This window comes from Lycorma delicatula, chromosome 1 (assembly GCF_047948215.1).
Source record: "Lycorma delicatula isolate Av1 chromosome 1, ASM4794821v1, whole genome shotgun sequence".
Classification (NCBI taxonomy): domain Eukaryota; kingdom Metazoa; phylum Arthropoda; class Insecta; order Hemiptera; family Fulgoridae; genus Lycorma; species Lycorma delicatula.
This window is the reverse complement of record NC_134455.1, coordinates 322307921-322326718: the sequence shown is the minus strand read 5'-3', so window position 1 is coordinate 322326718 and position 18798 is coordinate 322307921. Positions and strand designations below refer to the sequence as shown.

Genomic DNA, 18798 nt, shown 5'->3' with positions numbered 1-18798 from the left:
GCTACGATCAGAAAGCATCTGAACAAGTTTTTTAAGCTCATTGCAGGATCCGCACTGCTGATTATTAACATTTGTAGGAATTTGTTTAGATGTAGCGGTGGCAAAAGATACATCTGGTTTAACCAGGTTCCATGAATTATTTAACTTTTTGTATTCTCTTCGTGCGGCCGGGAAAGATAGCTTTTGCTCCGTACAGATTTTGAGAATTGCCTTTTCTTCTTGAAAGATTGGGCAATCTCGGGAGCGGGCTGTATGTGGACCACTGCAGTTTGCGCATTTTTCACTTTCTTCGCAATTAGTGTCATTGTGACCTTCTTTAGCACATCGAGCACAGATCTCAGTTTTTGTACAAGATGTTGTAGTGTGACCAAAACCTTGGCATCTGAAACATCGCCGTGGGTTGGGGATGAATGGTCGTACCCGAACCGAGAGGTAACCCACTTTAATCTTTTCTGGTGGAACAGGGAGATTAAATGTTAATATAAGAGACGGTGTCGGTTCTTCTGTTCCGTTCTGCCGTTTCACTTCAACAACATCTTGGTGGCAAAGCTCGTCAACTATTTCATTGATATGTATATCTAAAAGGTCTCGACAAAAAATTACACCCCTGCTCGTATTTAAAGTTTTGTGGCTTTCAGCACTTATATTTATACCATCCATATTACGGAGACGTAAGATTGATCGACTCTATTCGTCGTTGAATGTTTCAACCAGAATCGATCCGTCGCGTAATTTCCTGATGTTCTTCGGGGAGCCACTTGCACCTGTTACAGTTTTATTTATTAGGAAAGGTGAAACCTTTAGGAGGGAGCCACCTTCCTAAATATTTTGGAGAACAACGAATCGAATATTTTTAGTGTTCAAGTCTAAAGATTTGTAGTTCTCTTCCATAGGACTTTTATCCTCGTCAGACAAAGCTGATCGAGGTCTCTTCGCAAGACTTAATTTGGTGGTTTTTTCAGATGGACCACCAACCATCTTGGGATTTAATATAGGATCAGAAATTTTGGTCCCACGAGTACCGGCGAAAAATGGACCACTCCAGCAGAGCGCACGCGTACTGGAGCTAGAGCTAAGTACAACTGGGTTCGCCCTGGTACCCAGAGGACATCGTTCAAGACTCACTACGTAGAGCCATTCACCCATCGGCACGATTTGTTCCCACCTTGGGTTACGGTTGCATTTCGTAAGATGTCGCAACACCACCGAGTGTTAATGTAAGAAATATCAGTGTAGGATGTTGTTGTGTAATTGTGTGAGTGTGTATGTTGTAATATATGTAGTGTTCTTGGTGTAGTATATGTGTATAATGTAAAGTGTTCTGCAGCTCACTGTATAGTGGGAAGAATAGCTGCAGAGGCTAGGCCCGTGGGGACGCCAACCCCCAAAGTCTTAAAGAATAAGACTCCCCGTCGGGGTTTGTTGTGTAATTGTGTATGTTGTAATTTATGTAGTGTTCTTGGTGTAGTATATGTGTATAATGTAAAGTGTTCCGCAGCTCATTGTATAGTGGGAAGGAAAGCTGCGGAGGCTAGGCCCGTGGGGACGCCAACCCCCAAAGTCTTAAAGAATAAGACTCCCCGTCGGGGTGAACTTAATGAACCCCTCATTAAAGAACTTGTTTCTGAAAAAGTCAGCAACAGATTGGTGGTTGTCATCATAGTCTGCATATTTTCTACTAAAAAAAAAAAAAAATCCTTTAAATCTCAGTTAATGATAAAAGTCAAATGATGTCAGATCCAGACTAGAGAGGATGGTCCATTATCTTCCATTAAAACCTTTGCAACTGTTCTGGTACGTTTTGAGCAATGTGAAGATACATAATATTGTGGACCAAAATGCTCCCTTGGTGAGCAGCCTATGCTAATAGTTCTATACAGCGGATCATATATTTTTTAAAGTTAATGGAGAACCTTTCTAACTGAATTTTTTCACCTCAAGGCAAATAATCAATCTGAGGATTGCTTTTCTGGTCCCGAAACTTGCAATAAATTTCCATGGTTGAAAATACATCTTTAAGCTTTTTGGGTTATGTTGGATTACAGTAGTAGTGCCATCTTAAAAAGTTTTCAGTTTTGATGTGTAGTCAATATGCATGCCTCACCCTCGTCATTATGCAAATCAACAATACATCCACTTCTGTAGGGTAACAATCAAGAAATGCATGAGAGGCAGCCATTCTCTTCGGTTTGTATTATAAAGTCAGCATTCTTGAGATCCACTTTGCACAAATCTTCTTGTAGTGAAAATATTCACAGATATTCCTGTCTCACGGCAATGGATTTGTGCATCTGGTTACAGGCTGAGTGATCTATCTGCAGTCAACTATGACTGGTTCATATTTCATAGAAGAAAGATGTTTCAAAAAAGAGGACTATTTTTATAGCCAGTAGGATAAAAATAATAACGGTGATTGTGCTAGAGCTGGAGCTGTTCCTATGGAAAGTGTCTTCCCCACTGATTATGTATACTGCGCACTACTCATTTTCTCAATAGTCTTGGAACAAAGTGCCTGTTATTTTTAAAATGCCTAGAATATTTTAAAGAATTACTGCCACTTTATGCAAGGTCACCAAAACCAGCAGCACAAAATACACTGAATTAAATATTTTATATTCTTAAAGGCTAAAAAATTTCTATAAAAATAGTATACAGCATATTATAAATAAAAAAGAGTTTCATGTTAATTGTAGCATAACTTAAATGATTCTCACCTGTTGGATCATCATGATTCCCATGAATAGAAAATACAGGAATAGCAATATTAAAATTTGGATCTTCATAATTTACAACTGGGTTTACACAATGCTGAAAATTTTCAGCTTGATCACTTAAAAATTCTACAGCAACTGGCCTAAACATAAAAAGTAAAAGAAAAATAATAATATAATATGAAAATATACTCAATACCATTTCAAAGGAATGTAAAGGCAACAATAACTTTGCTGAACTGATTTTTGTCACTTAAAAAATTCAGATCGAATTATAATGTTAAGACTACTCTACTGGGCATTTTAAGTCTACATCTACTTTATTATAAGCATTTCACTCTTGATTTTTTTTACACAAACTGATTAAATCACAAAAACTACAACTGTATTTGGACAAAATCTTACAGTAACTAATACAAATTACTCAACAATACTAACAATGTAAAGAATAAATGTACTTAATCTTACCTCATCACTACATATTTTAACTTTAACAGCTTTTAATTTTTAATAAAATAATCTGTGTATGTTTTGATTAGATGTCCGATACAATAAAAGAAGAAAAATTAGAAAGTTTATCTCCTAATGACAGTAGCTTTTTCATTATTTTTACTGTTTTCTTACACAATATATTACTAACAATGTATTTGTTTAAACTGGAATAATAAACCTTCCACCAAATCCTGAATGTTCAGACGTAGTCAACCCATCTTTCAGTAGACAGATGGATTTTTTTTTGAGACACAAAATCATGTCTATATTACCACTTTAACTAAAATGCTTTTGTTTGAAATGTTCTAAAAACTGTCTAAAAATGTATTAATAAATGATGATGGTACCTGTGAATCTTTCTTTTCTCCTGTTTTAGAGTATTTCTGCTAATACTCTAACAACTTATAAAACCCAAAACATTTCTGAAAACAGAAATACTTCAAACACATTCATTATAAAGTAGTTCAAATCTTCAACTACTGAGACACAGACCATATAATATTTCTCAAATAGTTAAACTGAATTAATTTCAAAGCTATAGTGAGTTAGCTTAAAAAGTTCAGACATATGTGGAATAATTTTGAAAAATGTGCATGAAAAAGTCCTAACATTGATGAAGTCTGTGATGCATGGATGAAACTACACTTAAAAACTTAACCAGGACTGATGAAACAGATATTTGTAACATCAATGAAAGCCAATTTCCTTACAAATGTTTACTGGGCAAAATTTTAATTTCAGAGGTGAAAAAATTAATGGGAGCAAATAAAAAGAAGAGCAATTACCTATAATTTTAAGAGTGTGTGAGGAATGGAAAAGTTACAACCTCTCTTTACAAGGAAGTCAACAAAACTCAGATTGTTTTGGTGGCATTAAATCTTTACCTTTTCTGTATGAAGCATATAAAGAGCACGGACTATTTTGGATATCATTGAAAACTGACTATTTAAACATAACAGTTATTTTAATTCAAAAAGTTAAAAATTATTAGTAGAAATTTTCTGGGCACATCCAAAATTGGTAATTGGTTTTCCATTTACACAGACATCTGGTCATTTCAAACTGATACACCATCAATGAATGTTTAATGTCACTTGGAGAATGATAATTAAACTTTCTATGGCTTTCTCTTCAGGAGTCACCATCTTTGCTACTAGCACTGTCAAGTGGAGATATGAAATCATTCAATGGCCATGCATGCAACTAAAACTCACCTTTTTTCTTTGATTCTTCCCTTAAATCAACACTGTACAACAGATCCATGAGATATCTTAACAGATTAAAACCCTGATATCCTTTTTTGTATATTCGGTATAAGTACACTTTAAGGTGAACTTACATATACCAAATAGCAATCAAAAATAATTTTTAAAAATATACACATTATTAAATTAATATTATACATCTGATTTTCCACCCCTTTGTGAAGTTCATTCTTTCTTTAGACAAGCTAGAGCTGTAATTTTTTGTTTGTGAATTTTTGTTTATAATTTCTTTTAATTAATTTTTCCAAATCATATTAATTTTCACTACTTATTTTTATTTTATCACAGATCAGTTTTTATTAACATCTAACATTAATTTCTAAACTACAAATAATGTGAATTTTCGTTTCAATCATAAGAAGTTTTCTACCACTCATTTACAGGATAGTAAGAAACTGTTGTAATAATAAAAAATAATTTAAACAGAAAATGAATTCCTCATATGAAAAACAAAATACATAAAATGTTAATTTAAATGAAAACAGGGTAATTCTGAGTAATTACTTGATCAACTTAAATTCTGTTTCATTCTCTAATATACCATAGTAGATATTCTTGTGATCAGGAAAACCAAGATCTAAATGTTAGCAGAAAGCAGGTTTAGACAGCAGATAACCAGTACTTTAGTCAATTAGCTATCAGTTTTGTGAGTTATCAAGACTATTCAGATGCTAATCTTTCTGTAGAGAGAGATGAGGGTTATTGTTATATATTGAGAAAGGCTAGGGATAAATTATCAACATTTATAACAATATTTAACACCAAATCGTAGGACACTACAAATGGATCACGATTGGCCATCAAAATAAAAATTTAGTAATAATCATTATGCAATAACAGTGTAAGCCATCAAGTTGGTTCAAATGTACTAATGTAAGGTTTACTAAAATGCAAAAAATATATAAATATAAATTTTGTAAATCAAGTGTAAGACCCCAAAATGGCAGAAAAGTTAACTTTTTAGTAACTGAAAAAAAATAAATATACCATAAAACTGCCAAAACGTGAGATAAATAAATTATATTACAGTATGTAGCATTAGTAAAAGTTAAGAGATAATAACTTGAGAAATGAATTGCTAATACTGGTCAACGTGATTTTTATCTCATGAGTAGCAATAGGTGTACTTAATGCAGTTTTTATCCTGTTTTCAAATATGTATTCTAGTCCAGGGTTTGACGGTTTTTCACTCAGAATTCTTTCAGACAAAGCCAATTGATGTGAAATTTGGACAGTAATTAGGGAATAGCTCAAGGAACAAAGATTATATAGCGCTAATGTGTGCTTTTGCCCTGGGGGTAGATTTCACCCCTTCTTGGGGGTGTAAATTATTACATTGAAAATAATGGCAGAAATCAATGAAGGAATAAATTCTAAGCAAAAAACGTACTATAAAACTTTTTTGTGGAGTTAATGCTTTTGAGTTACTCATGATTGAAAATGTTGATTTTTCATCCAACTATTGAATGATTTTTCACAAATAACTCAAAACCTTACATTTTAATGAAAAAATTATTAGCGAAACTGAAGCTTGTAAAATAATGAAGAGATTGGTTTTTTTTTCTGTAGATGTAATATGAACCGAGTTATGGTTCGTTGAAGGTAACTTTTTGTTTACTGAAAACTTAAGTCGAATCTTTCAACGTTAAATAACAGAAAAAGGGAAATTTTTTGAGGAAAACTTATAGGATATTTTTCAAAGTACTTGAGAATACATTTAAAATTAGCTTTGGTAAAAGTCATTGGCATGAAAACTAATGGAGTTACGATGAAAATAAAATGGTTGTCTTGTTTTTTTGGATAAAAAAAATCAGCAATGAAACAAGTGACTTTTCCATAAGAATTGGAATTGAAAGTAATCCTTTTAAAAATTGTTCAGTACTAACAATATGTTCTAGAAGTTTGACCGGTTTGAAATGCCTAGATTTAAAAAGAAGGTTGATTCAAATTTGAAAACTATTTGAAATTTCTTTAAAAAATTTTCTTTTATTCACAATACTTAAAAAACTAAAGAAAATGTATAAAAAAAATGCTAGAGAACAAAAATTTATTTTTTTACTGAAATTTTTTTTTTTATTTCTATAGAATAAAAATTTATTGAGATATCACCGTTAGAAATTTGCACTTGGAGTGCGAGGACCACCTTTCCCAAACCCTTTAAACTCAAAAGTTTAAAAAAAGAAGGGCTCAAGGAATCTGAACTTTACATACCTTGTAGTCCTTGAAATTCCCTGCAAAATGGTTATTTGTACAATTGGATAGCTTAAAAAGAAAGGAAGTTATAGTTGAAAAACCAATTGCATTTTTTTAGTGAAATTTTTGGAGCATGTAAATTTTTATATTCTTGACAGTTTCAGAGCATTTATGAATACATGTGAACACATATAACTATATCTACATATACATAAGTATATCCTCATACACTCATATCTGTGTATATAAATATATAGATGAAAGTCTAGGTAGAAGAAAAGTAACGGAGCATATCATAGGTGAACACCTGCTGATGGATGATAGAACTTTGTGTGCATAGATATATATAGGTATATTATACATGTACATCTATATTATATGGTGTAATCAGTACATTTCCAAAACTGAAAGAATAAAATAAACACATGATGGTATTTAATTTTAAGTAAACATAATTGTTAATTTTAATCATGAGGCTGGTTTGTAAGGTATGGGATATTGTACAATAAATTACATTAACAACTGTAAAAAGTTTGTAATTCATTATAAATGCCCCATTAAAACATTTTAAGTTTTTGAAAAATAAGTTTTTTTTTATCATTAGGGTGGATTCTAAGGGCTGTAACACATCATAAATTATGTTTCAGGATATGGAACAATGTTTATTCTACACATTTAAATGATTTTGAGCTACAAAACACTTACATCTATCATTTTAACAATTTTTTTTTCATAAGGGTTGGTTAAGGGTTGAAACTTTGCAATAAATCATAAATTACATTATAAACAGTAAACGAAATTTAATTCATTATAAATGCACCATTAAAACATTTCAAACTGTTGATAACTGATTTTTTTTAAATTTCATCATATGGGGTCGTTTCTAAGAGTTGATACGTAGTAAAACATCATAAATTATATTTCACAACATAAAAGAATGTTTATTCCCCATATTTAAACAGGATTTCAATCTATGAAACGTTTAAATCTACCGTTTTTGAATTTTTTTAGCAAGGGATAATTTTCACCCCCCAAAAAAATTCCACCAGGAACATGCAACTTTTGAAGCTGAGGGTTAGACAAGTTTAATTACAAATTTTCATGAAAATCTATATTTTCCGAAACAATTCTAAGGTAATATTCTATTTTTAATGTCAAATACTTGACTATTCAAAATTTCTCCATCACCCACAGTTTTTATGATATTTTACTTTTTTAAACATTTTATAAAGTTTTTCATCCATTTGTCCATCGTCAAATAAAAGCATTGTAAATATGATGAAACCAAATGAATTCAAAAGGTAACATTGATACTGTTGTGCAGGTTCAGACGTGTATAGACATGTACAAACGTGATCTAGTGTAGCACACATTCATCAGAACAATGCCAGTTGTGAGATAGTAGTGAACCAGTAAACATGTCGCTGTGAATGCTTTGTGTGTCTGAATTATTGTGTATTACATATTTACAACTTTATTTCTTTTAATTAGTCATTAGTTACAAAATGCCTAGAGTTTATTTAAATCATCCTAATAATTTTTGTTATGTATGTGATGAAGTGACATTCAAGTCCCAAAGGCGAAACCTTACTTAATTAGTAAAAAGTGTTATTAAATTTATTTTGGGTGTAAATTCGGGGATCAAACAAGAGCCTGGGCTCCACATATCTACTGTTTATTGTGTTCTAGGCTTCTCACTTAAAAATGGCACACACCATATGCCATTTGCTATCCCTATGATTTGGAGGGAACCCAAAGATCACTTTTCTGACTGTTATTTATGCTTAACAAACATTACAGAGTTTACATCAAAACCAAACATACAGTACCCAAACTAGCAATCTGCAATGATACCAGTTCCAAGCTGCAAAGAGTTGCCATACCAAAGCCTCCAGAACATGTGACATTAGATGAAAAAAGCGCAGTCTGATGGAAGTTAGGAAGAAAAAGAAACAGATTATGGTGATAAAACTTTTGAACAAAGCATTCATCTGAGCCTCATTTACTGACTCAAGAAAATGTTAACGATCTCATACGAGATTTAAAGTTATCCAAAAAACAGTCTGAAATGCTTGCTTCCCGGCTAAAAGAATGGAATCTTCTTCAAAAGAATACAAAGATAAGTACTGATTGTAATCATCATTTAGAATTTAAATACTATTTTTCTGAAGTAAATGGCTTAGTGTTTTGCAATGACATTTCTTCTCTTACGGAGACACTTTGTAATGAACATAACCCAACAGAATGGCGTTTGTTCATCAAATCCTCTAAAGTTAGTTTAAAAGCTGCTGTGCTTCTGTATAATGGCAATAAATTCCCATCAGTACCTGTGGCTCAGTCTAGTATGAAAGAAACATGAAAACTTTAAATTTATATTGGAAAAGCCTCAATATGCAATGTATGAATGGAATATCTGTGGTAATTTGAAGCTAATTGCACTTATTCTTGGTCTGGAGCTTGGTTACACAAAGTACTGTTGGTTTTCGTGTGAATGGGATAGTAGGGACAGAAAAAACCATTTCATTAGGAAAGAATGACCTAAATGTGATCACTCATTCTTGAACAGAGAAATGTGAAACATGATCCAGTGTAATCCTAAAAATATGTATCTACCTCCGTTACATATCAAATTAGGATTAATGAAGAATTTCATCAAGGCCATGGAAAATACTCCTGGTTTCATGTACTTAAAACAGTAGTTTCCTAAAATTAGTGACGCAAAGAACAAATATTTGCAGGATGGGGAAAACCCAATATCATATTTGAATTCAGGAGACAAAACACTATCAGAATCACATATTTTTCTTCCTGAGAGAAAAATAAAATTCTTTTTTGTTCCCCAATGTAATAGGAATAGTAATAATAATAAAAATGTTTGTTTGGGAAAATCTTACAAGACATTTCATTGATAACTGGCTTAAACTTGGATTAACGGAATAGATTTGCCATGCGATGTCTTAATATTTAGAATGCAATTATCTCAATTGAGTACATCCTGCCTCTGTAGGGGAAGACACCCACCTTGTGACGATCCTGGTCGCCATACCACCCCCTCTATTCCCAGCTCTGATGGACTTTACCAGAGGTCATCTTTTAGACCCTTTAAACTCGATAATGCAGGACACCATTGATGCAAATGCCTCGGCAGGCATTTCCATCAGTGTATTTACTCAACTTACTATTGCCTTCATAAGTCCTCTTCCAATCATGACTACCTAACATAACTTACAAACCTCAACTATTAAACTAACTGATTTGCAGAAGCGTGATCCTCGTGCCTTCCTCTAACACCAAAGGTTTCACACAAAAACTATTTCTATATCTAACTTCAATTAGATTATGTACTCAGATCATTACTTGACTGAATCTTTAAATACAAATATTATCTTCATACAAAACAAAACAAAATTAAGTGTTGATTGTAATAACAGTTTGTCCTACAATTCAATTTACTAAAAGTCATCTTGGTTTACTTAAAAATCAATAAACAAATTCACGAATTTAATAAGCCTCCAATGAAACTGAGTATCTGAAAAGAGTTATTTATAGAAAAATTGTTCATGCTGATCTTTGCCACATTAAGTTCTGTTTCTAGTTTTAATAACAGATCAAGCTGTTTTGTTATAGTAGTATTTTCAGTGTTAATCACTAACTGAATTCATGCATAAATGTAATTATGCAATTTTATAACTTGCTACATTCAACAGACAATACATTAAATAGTTTTGATATTAGCATATCATTTTACAGAATGCTGTAATTTTACACTACCCAGTAATTTGAATAACTTTTTTTTATCATTTTATTTAATTTTGCTTTTTTAATTTTCCTCAAAAAAACCATGCTAAACTACAAACAAATTATATTTCTACATTATTTTATTATATCTGTAATTATTAGATTTTAATATCTTTTATGTAAAAAATTTATTATGTTTATTATCAATCTAAATGACCTATTCTGCACAATTAAATGGATTTTATATTTTTTTTGACTGGAACTTTTTTCTTTTCCAATCTATGCCAACCATACTTGTACATATAATGGGAAACCGCTGATATGCATTACAGTAACATATTGCTGAAACATTTTCAAAAAAAATAACAGCCATATCTGACAAGAACACAACTAGATGCAAGTCAGATAGGTATGATATCATGTAACAAACTACCCACATCTCAACAAATTAATTAATATTACTAATACTTCTTGTCAATAATGACAAGCTTAAAAGTAAGGATATGAGACATCACTAATAAGTCACTGACAAAGGTCTGCTGGTAATGTAATAATGACTAAAAATACTAGTAATTTTTTATATTATTATGAGTAATAACAGTACGTAGTAATAATAGCTATTATTGATAAAGAACAATTATAATACCTGTCTCCCATACAATATCTCCTTAAAAGCCTAGTTGCTTCATGAAGACACTTTTGTGATGGTTTTGAATCATGAAATAAATCCCCACCAAGTAGTATAAAATCAACCTCTCTTTCTACTGCTATACTAAGAATTTCTTCAAATGTTGTAAAAGTATCCTTACCTGAAACAAAATATTATGAGTACTAAGGATGAAATTGCAGTAAACAATAACTGTTCATCTTCTGGTGAATTACAATAGATAGGCAGACAAATAAAGAGGATAAAATATTTTGACTTGTAACCACTTCTCAAATGTATTTTCAAAACATGTTTAAATAAGTAAGAAAGAAACTTCATTTTTTTATTTGAAAAACAAAAGTTTTGCAAGAAAAGCCTTAGATATTAAGGAAATTAGCTGACAAATAATTGTAAGAAACCTGCATTACATAAAAACAAGTAACAGTTTTGGATTTTGGTAAACATAAACATTAAACAATACATGCAGAAACAATTAAAAGGGAAGCAAGGACTTTTACGATAATCAATGGATATTGTAATTGACATTAAATTGAGCAAAGATGAAGTAATTTATTGGGTAGGAAACGCATACTTTTTCATATTATAAACCAATCTGGTGAGGGATTGTGACTCATGTGAAACATAATTAAAATTGAGTGTTTATGAAATGTAAAAATTAAAGAAATTTTATATCTTCATTATTTCTGAAAAAGTTTCTATTAATAAATCGTTAGGCCTAGTTTATTACTTTTTACATTGTGGCATGAAGCTTGTTAATTCAGATTAAAAAAACTTCAGATTTTGAAAAACACAAATATGATAAAAAGAAACCCTATATATGAAGATAAAAAATATGTATCGGCAAAGTTAATGCAAATCAATAGTATCATGATCCCCACAGAAACATCCAACTTTTGAAAAAAAAGAGCAAATTGATTTGCCAACAGGTGCACTTCTAACGAAAATGAGCTATCTAATTGAAGTGTGGCAGTCTAAACAAAGGTGTTGGATTTGTATGAATAATTTTAAAAACTTTGATAAATTGATACCTCCACTAAGAAAGTTTTTTCTTTAAATAAGGGAATTTCAATAATAGTATATATAATATTCACTGTGTCCAATATTAATTTAAAATAAGACATGTGCACATCTTAACTAACCTCTAAGTAAATCCTTTTCTTCGTAACCTAAATGCACATCGCTTGCGATTAATATGTTCAAAACATCAGCGGAGTTAACACCTTCCTCCATTATAACAAAAGTTACAATACAATACTTCTATACGATTTCAGACTGATGATAGAGTTGGATATTTACAACTAATTCCAACAGCAAAATCAATTACTGACAACTTCCCGCGAAATGTAAACCTCCCTTCACTCTGTACATCATACTGAGCGTGTAAACATTACAGACGAAATGTCCCACTCTCCATCGTACTACCAAGAATACCAGAAATATATATATATATATTCTTATCTCTAATTTATTAATGAATCTCGTTTAAAAATGCTAAGAAGCAGTTTTTATCTGTCAAGCAGTTCATTAAATTTTTTTAATCAATACGATGTCGATAAAAATTAGGAATTGGAGGAGAAAGACGAGGAAGCAAATTGATAAAGCTGCAATTAGTAAACAACGCAAAATTATTTCGAACACAAATTTGATAGACAAATACAATTTAAATTCTATATTAAACTTTAAATTTGATTTAAAGTTAAAATGACGTGATTTATATATAAAATGTTGGTTTAATTTTCACATCTTTCATCTGAAATAATATCTTATTGTACTAACACAACTCGACCTTTTCAGTACGTGGCAGATCCCAAATATTTATGCCAATGTCACAAATTACTGAGATTATGTACACTGCATGACTAAAATGCAAAGTAACTTGTTAAATAGAATCATGTAGTAAGAAAAACTAAAATTAATGTACGTTGTGTCACGAAGCTTAATGTTCAGCCAGGTCATGAAATAAACAGGCAAAGTAGATTAACTGATCTTTATAACGAATCTTATCTACTTTTATAATTACATTTTATTTTTGTTTAATTTTACACTATGTATGCCTAATTATGTTGGATATCAAAAATAACGTAATAATATTAGTGGCGCTTATAAAAATAGAAAAATACTAGTTCTTTCTCTGGAAAAATCTTGTATAAAAAAATAATGTGCAAGATGTTGATACAACTAAACCTAGGATGGGGAGGACTGTTTGTTTCCTACACATTTAAGTATTGCCAGTCTGTGTTGAGCATTGGCTTTTGAACAAGGTTGCATAATTATGTGTTGTTATTTGTTCACATGCAGTTAACCACTGAAGAACTGTATTTGTTATGGAAACTTATTTAGATATGAAATTTCATGTGTCTCTGAAAGTTCAGGGAGATATTTGAAAAGGAAGAAGTGAAGAGCGTTATGAGAGGTTAGTTAAAACATTTCATGAAATAGGTTTGGAGTTAGACCAAAAATGCACCTCACACAGGCTAGTTTTAACAATGCAGATCATACAGGATATTAAAATGGTAGTTACAAGATCTCCTTATAAATCTTGGTGAAGACTAAGCTGGGAAAAGATCATTTCACTTGGTTCAGCCCACACCACAGTGAAGAGAATGCTGAAATGTTATTCTTTTTCCATGCAACTTTTTTTCATGAGCTAACTAATGCTGATTATGGAAAAAGGGTTCACTACTGTCAATTGTTCAAGATCTTCATTAGAGGCAATGCTGGCATTTTAGATCAAGTGTTTTTTTATAAATGAAGTGTGTTTTCACCTTGATGGATATATTAATAATCATAACTTCTGGACCTGGGATACTAAAATCCCACATATTTTCTTTGAATTCCCCTACACCCTCAAAAAATATAATGTGGGAATTCAAGGTAATAAATAATAGGATGCTTGTATTTTGAATAAACATGGTTCTGCTGTCTACCAAGAAATTATCCAAAAGTTTATAGCCTTAATGTAAGAGGATGAGCATAACTGCTGGTTGCAAAATGACAGTGCCACTTAGCTTACTCTACTACGGAGATGCTACAAGATTTTTTCAGAGGAAGAATCATATCTGAAGGATTGTGGTCACCAAATCCAAAATGCCACCAGAATCCTGACTAGTCCAGTCTTCTTTCTGTGGGATTACTTAAAAGAAATTGTCCATAGAATTGAAGACAAACATTACCAATTCCAGTATTGATAATGAAATAGACAGGATACAGGTAACAAAAGCACCCAGGAACATAGTCAAACATATTGACAAGTGCATAAGAGTGGATGGATATAATTTTCAACACCTGTAAATTATTATGTTAGTGTTTGCCAATAAACTATACTTATAGATGAAACTAAGTGATGGGGCCTCTTTTAAGTTGAACACTCTGTATAACGATATGCCCAGTGTTCTCCTTTCAAATATTTCCTAAACTCTAATTATCAAGGCTTTAATGTACTATCTTCTTTTTGTTCATGATACTGCCATTGATGGTAGAGTAAATACGGTTCCTACAGTTTCATAAAGAAGTATTACACTTAGTGAACTAAACGTTTGCCCCTGTCTATCTAAACCGAACTGTTAGCTGAATTAGGCCCAGTTCACACGACATGGTTTCGGTCGGTTTTTCCGTATTGTTTATTTTACCAAATCGAATACTTTGTTAACACACACATCGGTTTTTTCACTCGTGGTTGTGAGATCTGTGGCAGATGGATGTTAATAATATAATTTTTTCTTTTTTGTTGCTATCGTTACCGTAAAAAAGAAAAAAAAAAAAAAAAAATACTGGATACATCTATTTTGGGGCTTTCCAAACATTAATGTGTAGACTTAGAAATGACGAATCGGAATTTTTTAACTACTTCCGAATATCTCAGGCTTCATTTGATTACCTGTTCAGTGATTTGATGTTGGAATCCTACTTTTAACGCAATGCATACTTTCCTTCAAGCTGATTCTTTAATATGTTTGTCTTTATAAGATTCTAAAGACCTAACACATATCTCAGGTCTTCTCGACCCAGATCGATCAGAAGTACTGTTTCTATATTATTAATATCTGCCATAACATATGATGGATTTTATTCAAAACTGCTCTAAAGCAACGCGTTGACGTTGTGATCAATATTGTGTAATGTTGTTAGTAAATATTGTAAATAATGCAAACACAGACTGGTCTGTCATTGGCTACATTCGTCTGTTTAGTACAAAAACTGAATCGTCTGAACGGCTGCATTACGATACAAGCGCTACTATCAACTGTTCCGGTTTTTTTTCACCGAATCTATGAATACGGTTTCTGTTAGCAAAACTGAATGTTTATTTCACTGTATATGTTGATTTTACCGTGTACAGTTAACAACCGGATTGTGTACACATGCTATATACATGCGCCACTGCTAGAGACGGCGAAAAACCCGATACGTTAAAACTACCGAAACCGTATCCTGTGAACTAACCGTTTGGCGGAATGGGCGAGCGAGATTTGTTGTACTATCTAACCAGATGACATTAGGGTTACTACTAATAACATGACGCATATGTGTACACGATGCAAATACAACAGACTAGTACACTAGAAACAGCAGTTGGCGAGGCGCAAACTTTCAGTTCATGTAGTGTACATCTGACAAAATGATTCTGTAAAAGCACACTCATCATATGCAGTGAGCATAATCATTAATGGATGCAATTTTGTTTTAAAACAATGAAAGAGCGACTCAACGTGCTCGCTTGTCCTATAGCAGTGAGAATACTGAAAGGTATTCATCGAATAGTGCTCAATTTATTATTTTTATGCATCACTTTCAGTGATTAAATTAGTCTTTTTAGAGTGGCCCGGAATTATGGTAAATATTTCAATTGGTGCCATTACATTTTACACAGAAGAGTTTTACACGTGCAATATCATTCCTACCCTCATTAAATCTGGCAGTGACCGATCACCGATGGTTTAGAAAGTTGTTCATCAGTTCTGTGTATATTATCAATTACAGTTATCAGTGTATTCTTTCTTACTGAAACTGTGTGTGCCATTGTTTGCTAAGATAGTTGTATGAAGCCCTCATTTATTATTACTCCACAATTTTATTTTTACTGGAAATATGTTTACTCAACAATTTTGTTAAGACTGAAATTTGGGGAAGAACCTAAATAGTAATTACTATTATTATCATCGAAAGAGCGTAATTTTTTTCAATAGTTGGCAATGTATTATTTACGTTAAATTTGAGTGTGTCGGTTTGTTGAGGAGTTCACTTTTGAACTTTATTTGCTAGGCGTTATAGAATTTTTATTATAAATGAAATTATGCTTGTTTATCTTATTAACTTGCAAAAGGTGTACGTAACTTTTAAGTGTTGTAGTAGTGAGACGCTTTGTTTTCTTCTGGAATATACAATCGTTTTCTCTTTGTTGACAACTACCTGTTTGCAAGTAGTTAATTTCTTAAACAGTGAGTTTATACTTTCGGTTTTTAATTTACTCTTGGGTGTTATATATTTTACTATTTTCATTTTCATTGTTTTCCTACTGCTAGTTAGTTTTCTTAAATTTATATCATCAACTTAGTATTTGTCAGTACATTGTATTTATAACCTACAAACACTGACGATTTTAGCCAGTGTATTTTTAAGGATACAAATAACGAAATCTTTTTATTGCTATAATAAAACATTAGTTTTAAGGTGAAAGTTGAACAAACGTTTTCCTTAGTTTGAGATAAATTTCAATATAAATCAAGCATCTTCTTAGACTTTGTTAGGAGCACAATCTGTAGTGGTGGTATATGTGGATAAAGTTTTGAATAAACTTTGTTGTTTGAAATAAACTTTCAGAGACTGTTGCCAAGAACAATGAGTGTTATCACCACTGTTGAATGTAGATTAGGTTTTGAAAAATCTTGTTTGTGATGTGTTAAAAGAATTTGTATGATTAAAATTGTACATATTCTTTTATGCATTTGTATGTTTTGAATCTCAATTTCATACTTAGGTAAAATACTTGCAGAATAATATTTTGCATTGTTTTTCTTCATGACAATGCTCATCTGCATATTGCAGTATGCACTTAATGCCAAATCAACAGTTTCAAATGAGAGTTGTTTAATGAGCTTCATGTAGCCCTGATTTGGCTCCCAGTGATTATCACTTTTCCAGAAAATGAAGAAATAGTTTGCAATGCAGCATATTGAAAATGGCGAGTAACTGAAAAACATTGTTATTACCTGGCTTAATTTACAGGCAGTGTAGTTTTATGTCGAGGGTATTGAAAAAATTGTTTACAGATATGACAAATGCCTAATTTGGATGGCAATTAGAAAAAGTAGTAAAGTAGTCAGAAGATGTAGCTATAACATTTATATAATTTTTGTTTTTTTATCAATTGGTGTTTTTTTTTAATAACAAACTGGAAGTTACTTTCTGAATAGTCCTTGTGTAAAGCAACAGGCATCTCTTGAAAGGTTTGAAAATAGAATTTTGCTTCTACAGTTTTTCTGCCAACTACTTTCAGTTGAAATTAAGGGCTCCAAAAGGTATAAAGCTCTAACTTAACAGGGTGTACTGAAATACGAAGTATTCTTCATGCTTCAGTACAGTACTTTGAAGTGTGGAAAGTGAAATTTGGTCACAGTTTGTGTTAAAAATGTATGATTTTCAATTATAGATATAGAAATAATTTTAAGATTAGACCAGATTCTAGTGATTGTAACTTACGCATATTATAAATTAAGCATATTTCTGCTTATAATTCTTATTGCATCCTTTGCTTAATTTTATTATTGTAGGTTAATACCAAAGTAACAATTATAACATACAAAGTTAGAATTGAATACTAATCACTAAATAAACATCTAGCCAAGCGATATTTTTTTTGTTTAGAGTGGTAGTTGTTAATTAAGAACATAAATAAATGTTTTTCTTCACTCTTAAGAAAATTCAATTTTTTTGTCCTACAACAAACATTAATGAATAACAGAATGTCTCAGAAAGTGGCAAAGAGATTAAAAGTTTCAAATTGCAACTCGCTTCTTGGTGTTTTAGGAAAAAGAAAAATTCATGTATTATTAAAAAAAAAGTCTTGTAAAAATTATTTATTACTATTTTTAATTAAATCAGGGTTTCACTTTAGATTTGAAAAGTACTAGTAAAATGTAGAAATGGAGAGGATGTTGTAGGGGATAGCCAAAAGAGGTAAAAATTTCATTAAATGTATTTTTTTTTAACTTCTGGAACCACTGTTAGGTATTGCTTCAGAGGATGAAATGAATGACAATTTTTGTAGCATGTGGAAATGTCATGCTTGACCAGGACTTGAACCTGGGACCTCTGGATGAAAGGCCGAGACACTACCACTCATGCCATGGAGGCCAGTACGTATTAGAAAAATAAACAAAAGCATCATGTAAAAACAAACAAAACAGAACTTTAAATGAATTAATGATCATTAAATGTACTTTGTTCCCGTATTATACATAAAATTGACTTCAGTAAAGAAATTACATTTTGACTTGCAGCTAAAATCATTTTAGCTCAAAGGGCACAGAATTACAAAAAGGAGACATAAAATTTCAATATTTGTCCAAAAATGGTAAGGGTACTTAATTTTATAAGTAATGTAAAATTATAAAAAAATGAAAAATCTATCATATACAAACGCAAAAATTGAAAAAAGAAATATTTTAAGAGTAAATACAATACAAATCTTATTCTTTAATCACATATTAAATAAATTTGCTGACAATCTCAA

The 18798-nt window shown here is 31.5% G+C and overlaps 2 protein-coding genes across 2 annotated transcripts in view; one reads left to right on the top strand and one right to left on the bottom strand.

Moving 5' to 3' along the window:
* The window catches only part of mre11 (double strand break repair nuclease mre11), a 70180-nt gene extending 57733 nt beyond the window's left edge, over window positions 1-12447 (bottom strand). Inside the window, exons 1-3 of the mRNA XM_075382007.1 lie at window positions 12206-12447; window positions 11046-11208; window positions 2715-2854 (exon numbers count right to left, since the gene is read on the bottom strand). Coding sequence (XP_075238122.1) covers window positions 2715-2854; window positions 11046-11208; window positions 12206-12296 — 394 coding nt within the window. The 5' untranslated portion in view covers window positions 12297-12447. The remainder of the gene's footprint in view (window positions 1-2714; window positions 2855-11045; window positions 11209-12205) is intronic.
* Window positions 12448-16292: 3845 nt separating this feature from the next.
* Root (ciliary rootlet coiled-coil, rootletin) overlaps window positions 16293-18798 on the top strand; it is a 340123-nt gene continuing 337617 nt past the window's right edge. The window contains exon 1 of the mRNA XM_075382006.1: window positions 16293-16504. The gene's annotated coding sequence lies outside the window, so the exon portion shown is untranslated. The remainder of the gene's footprint in view (window positions 16505-18798) is intronic.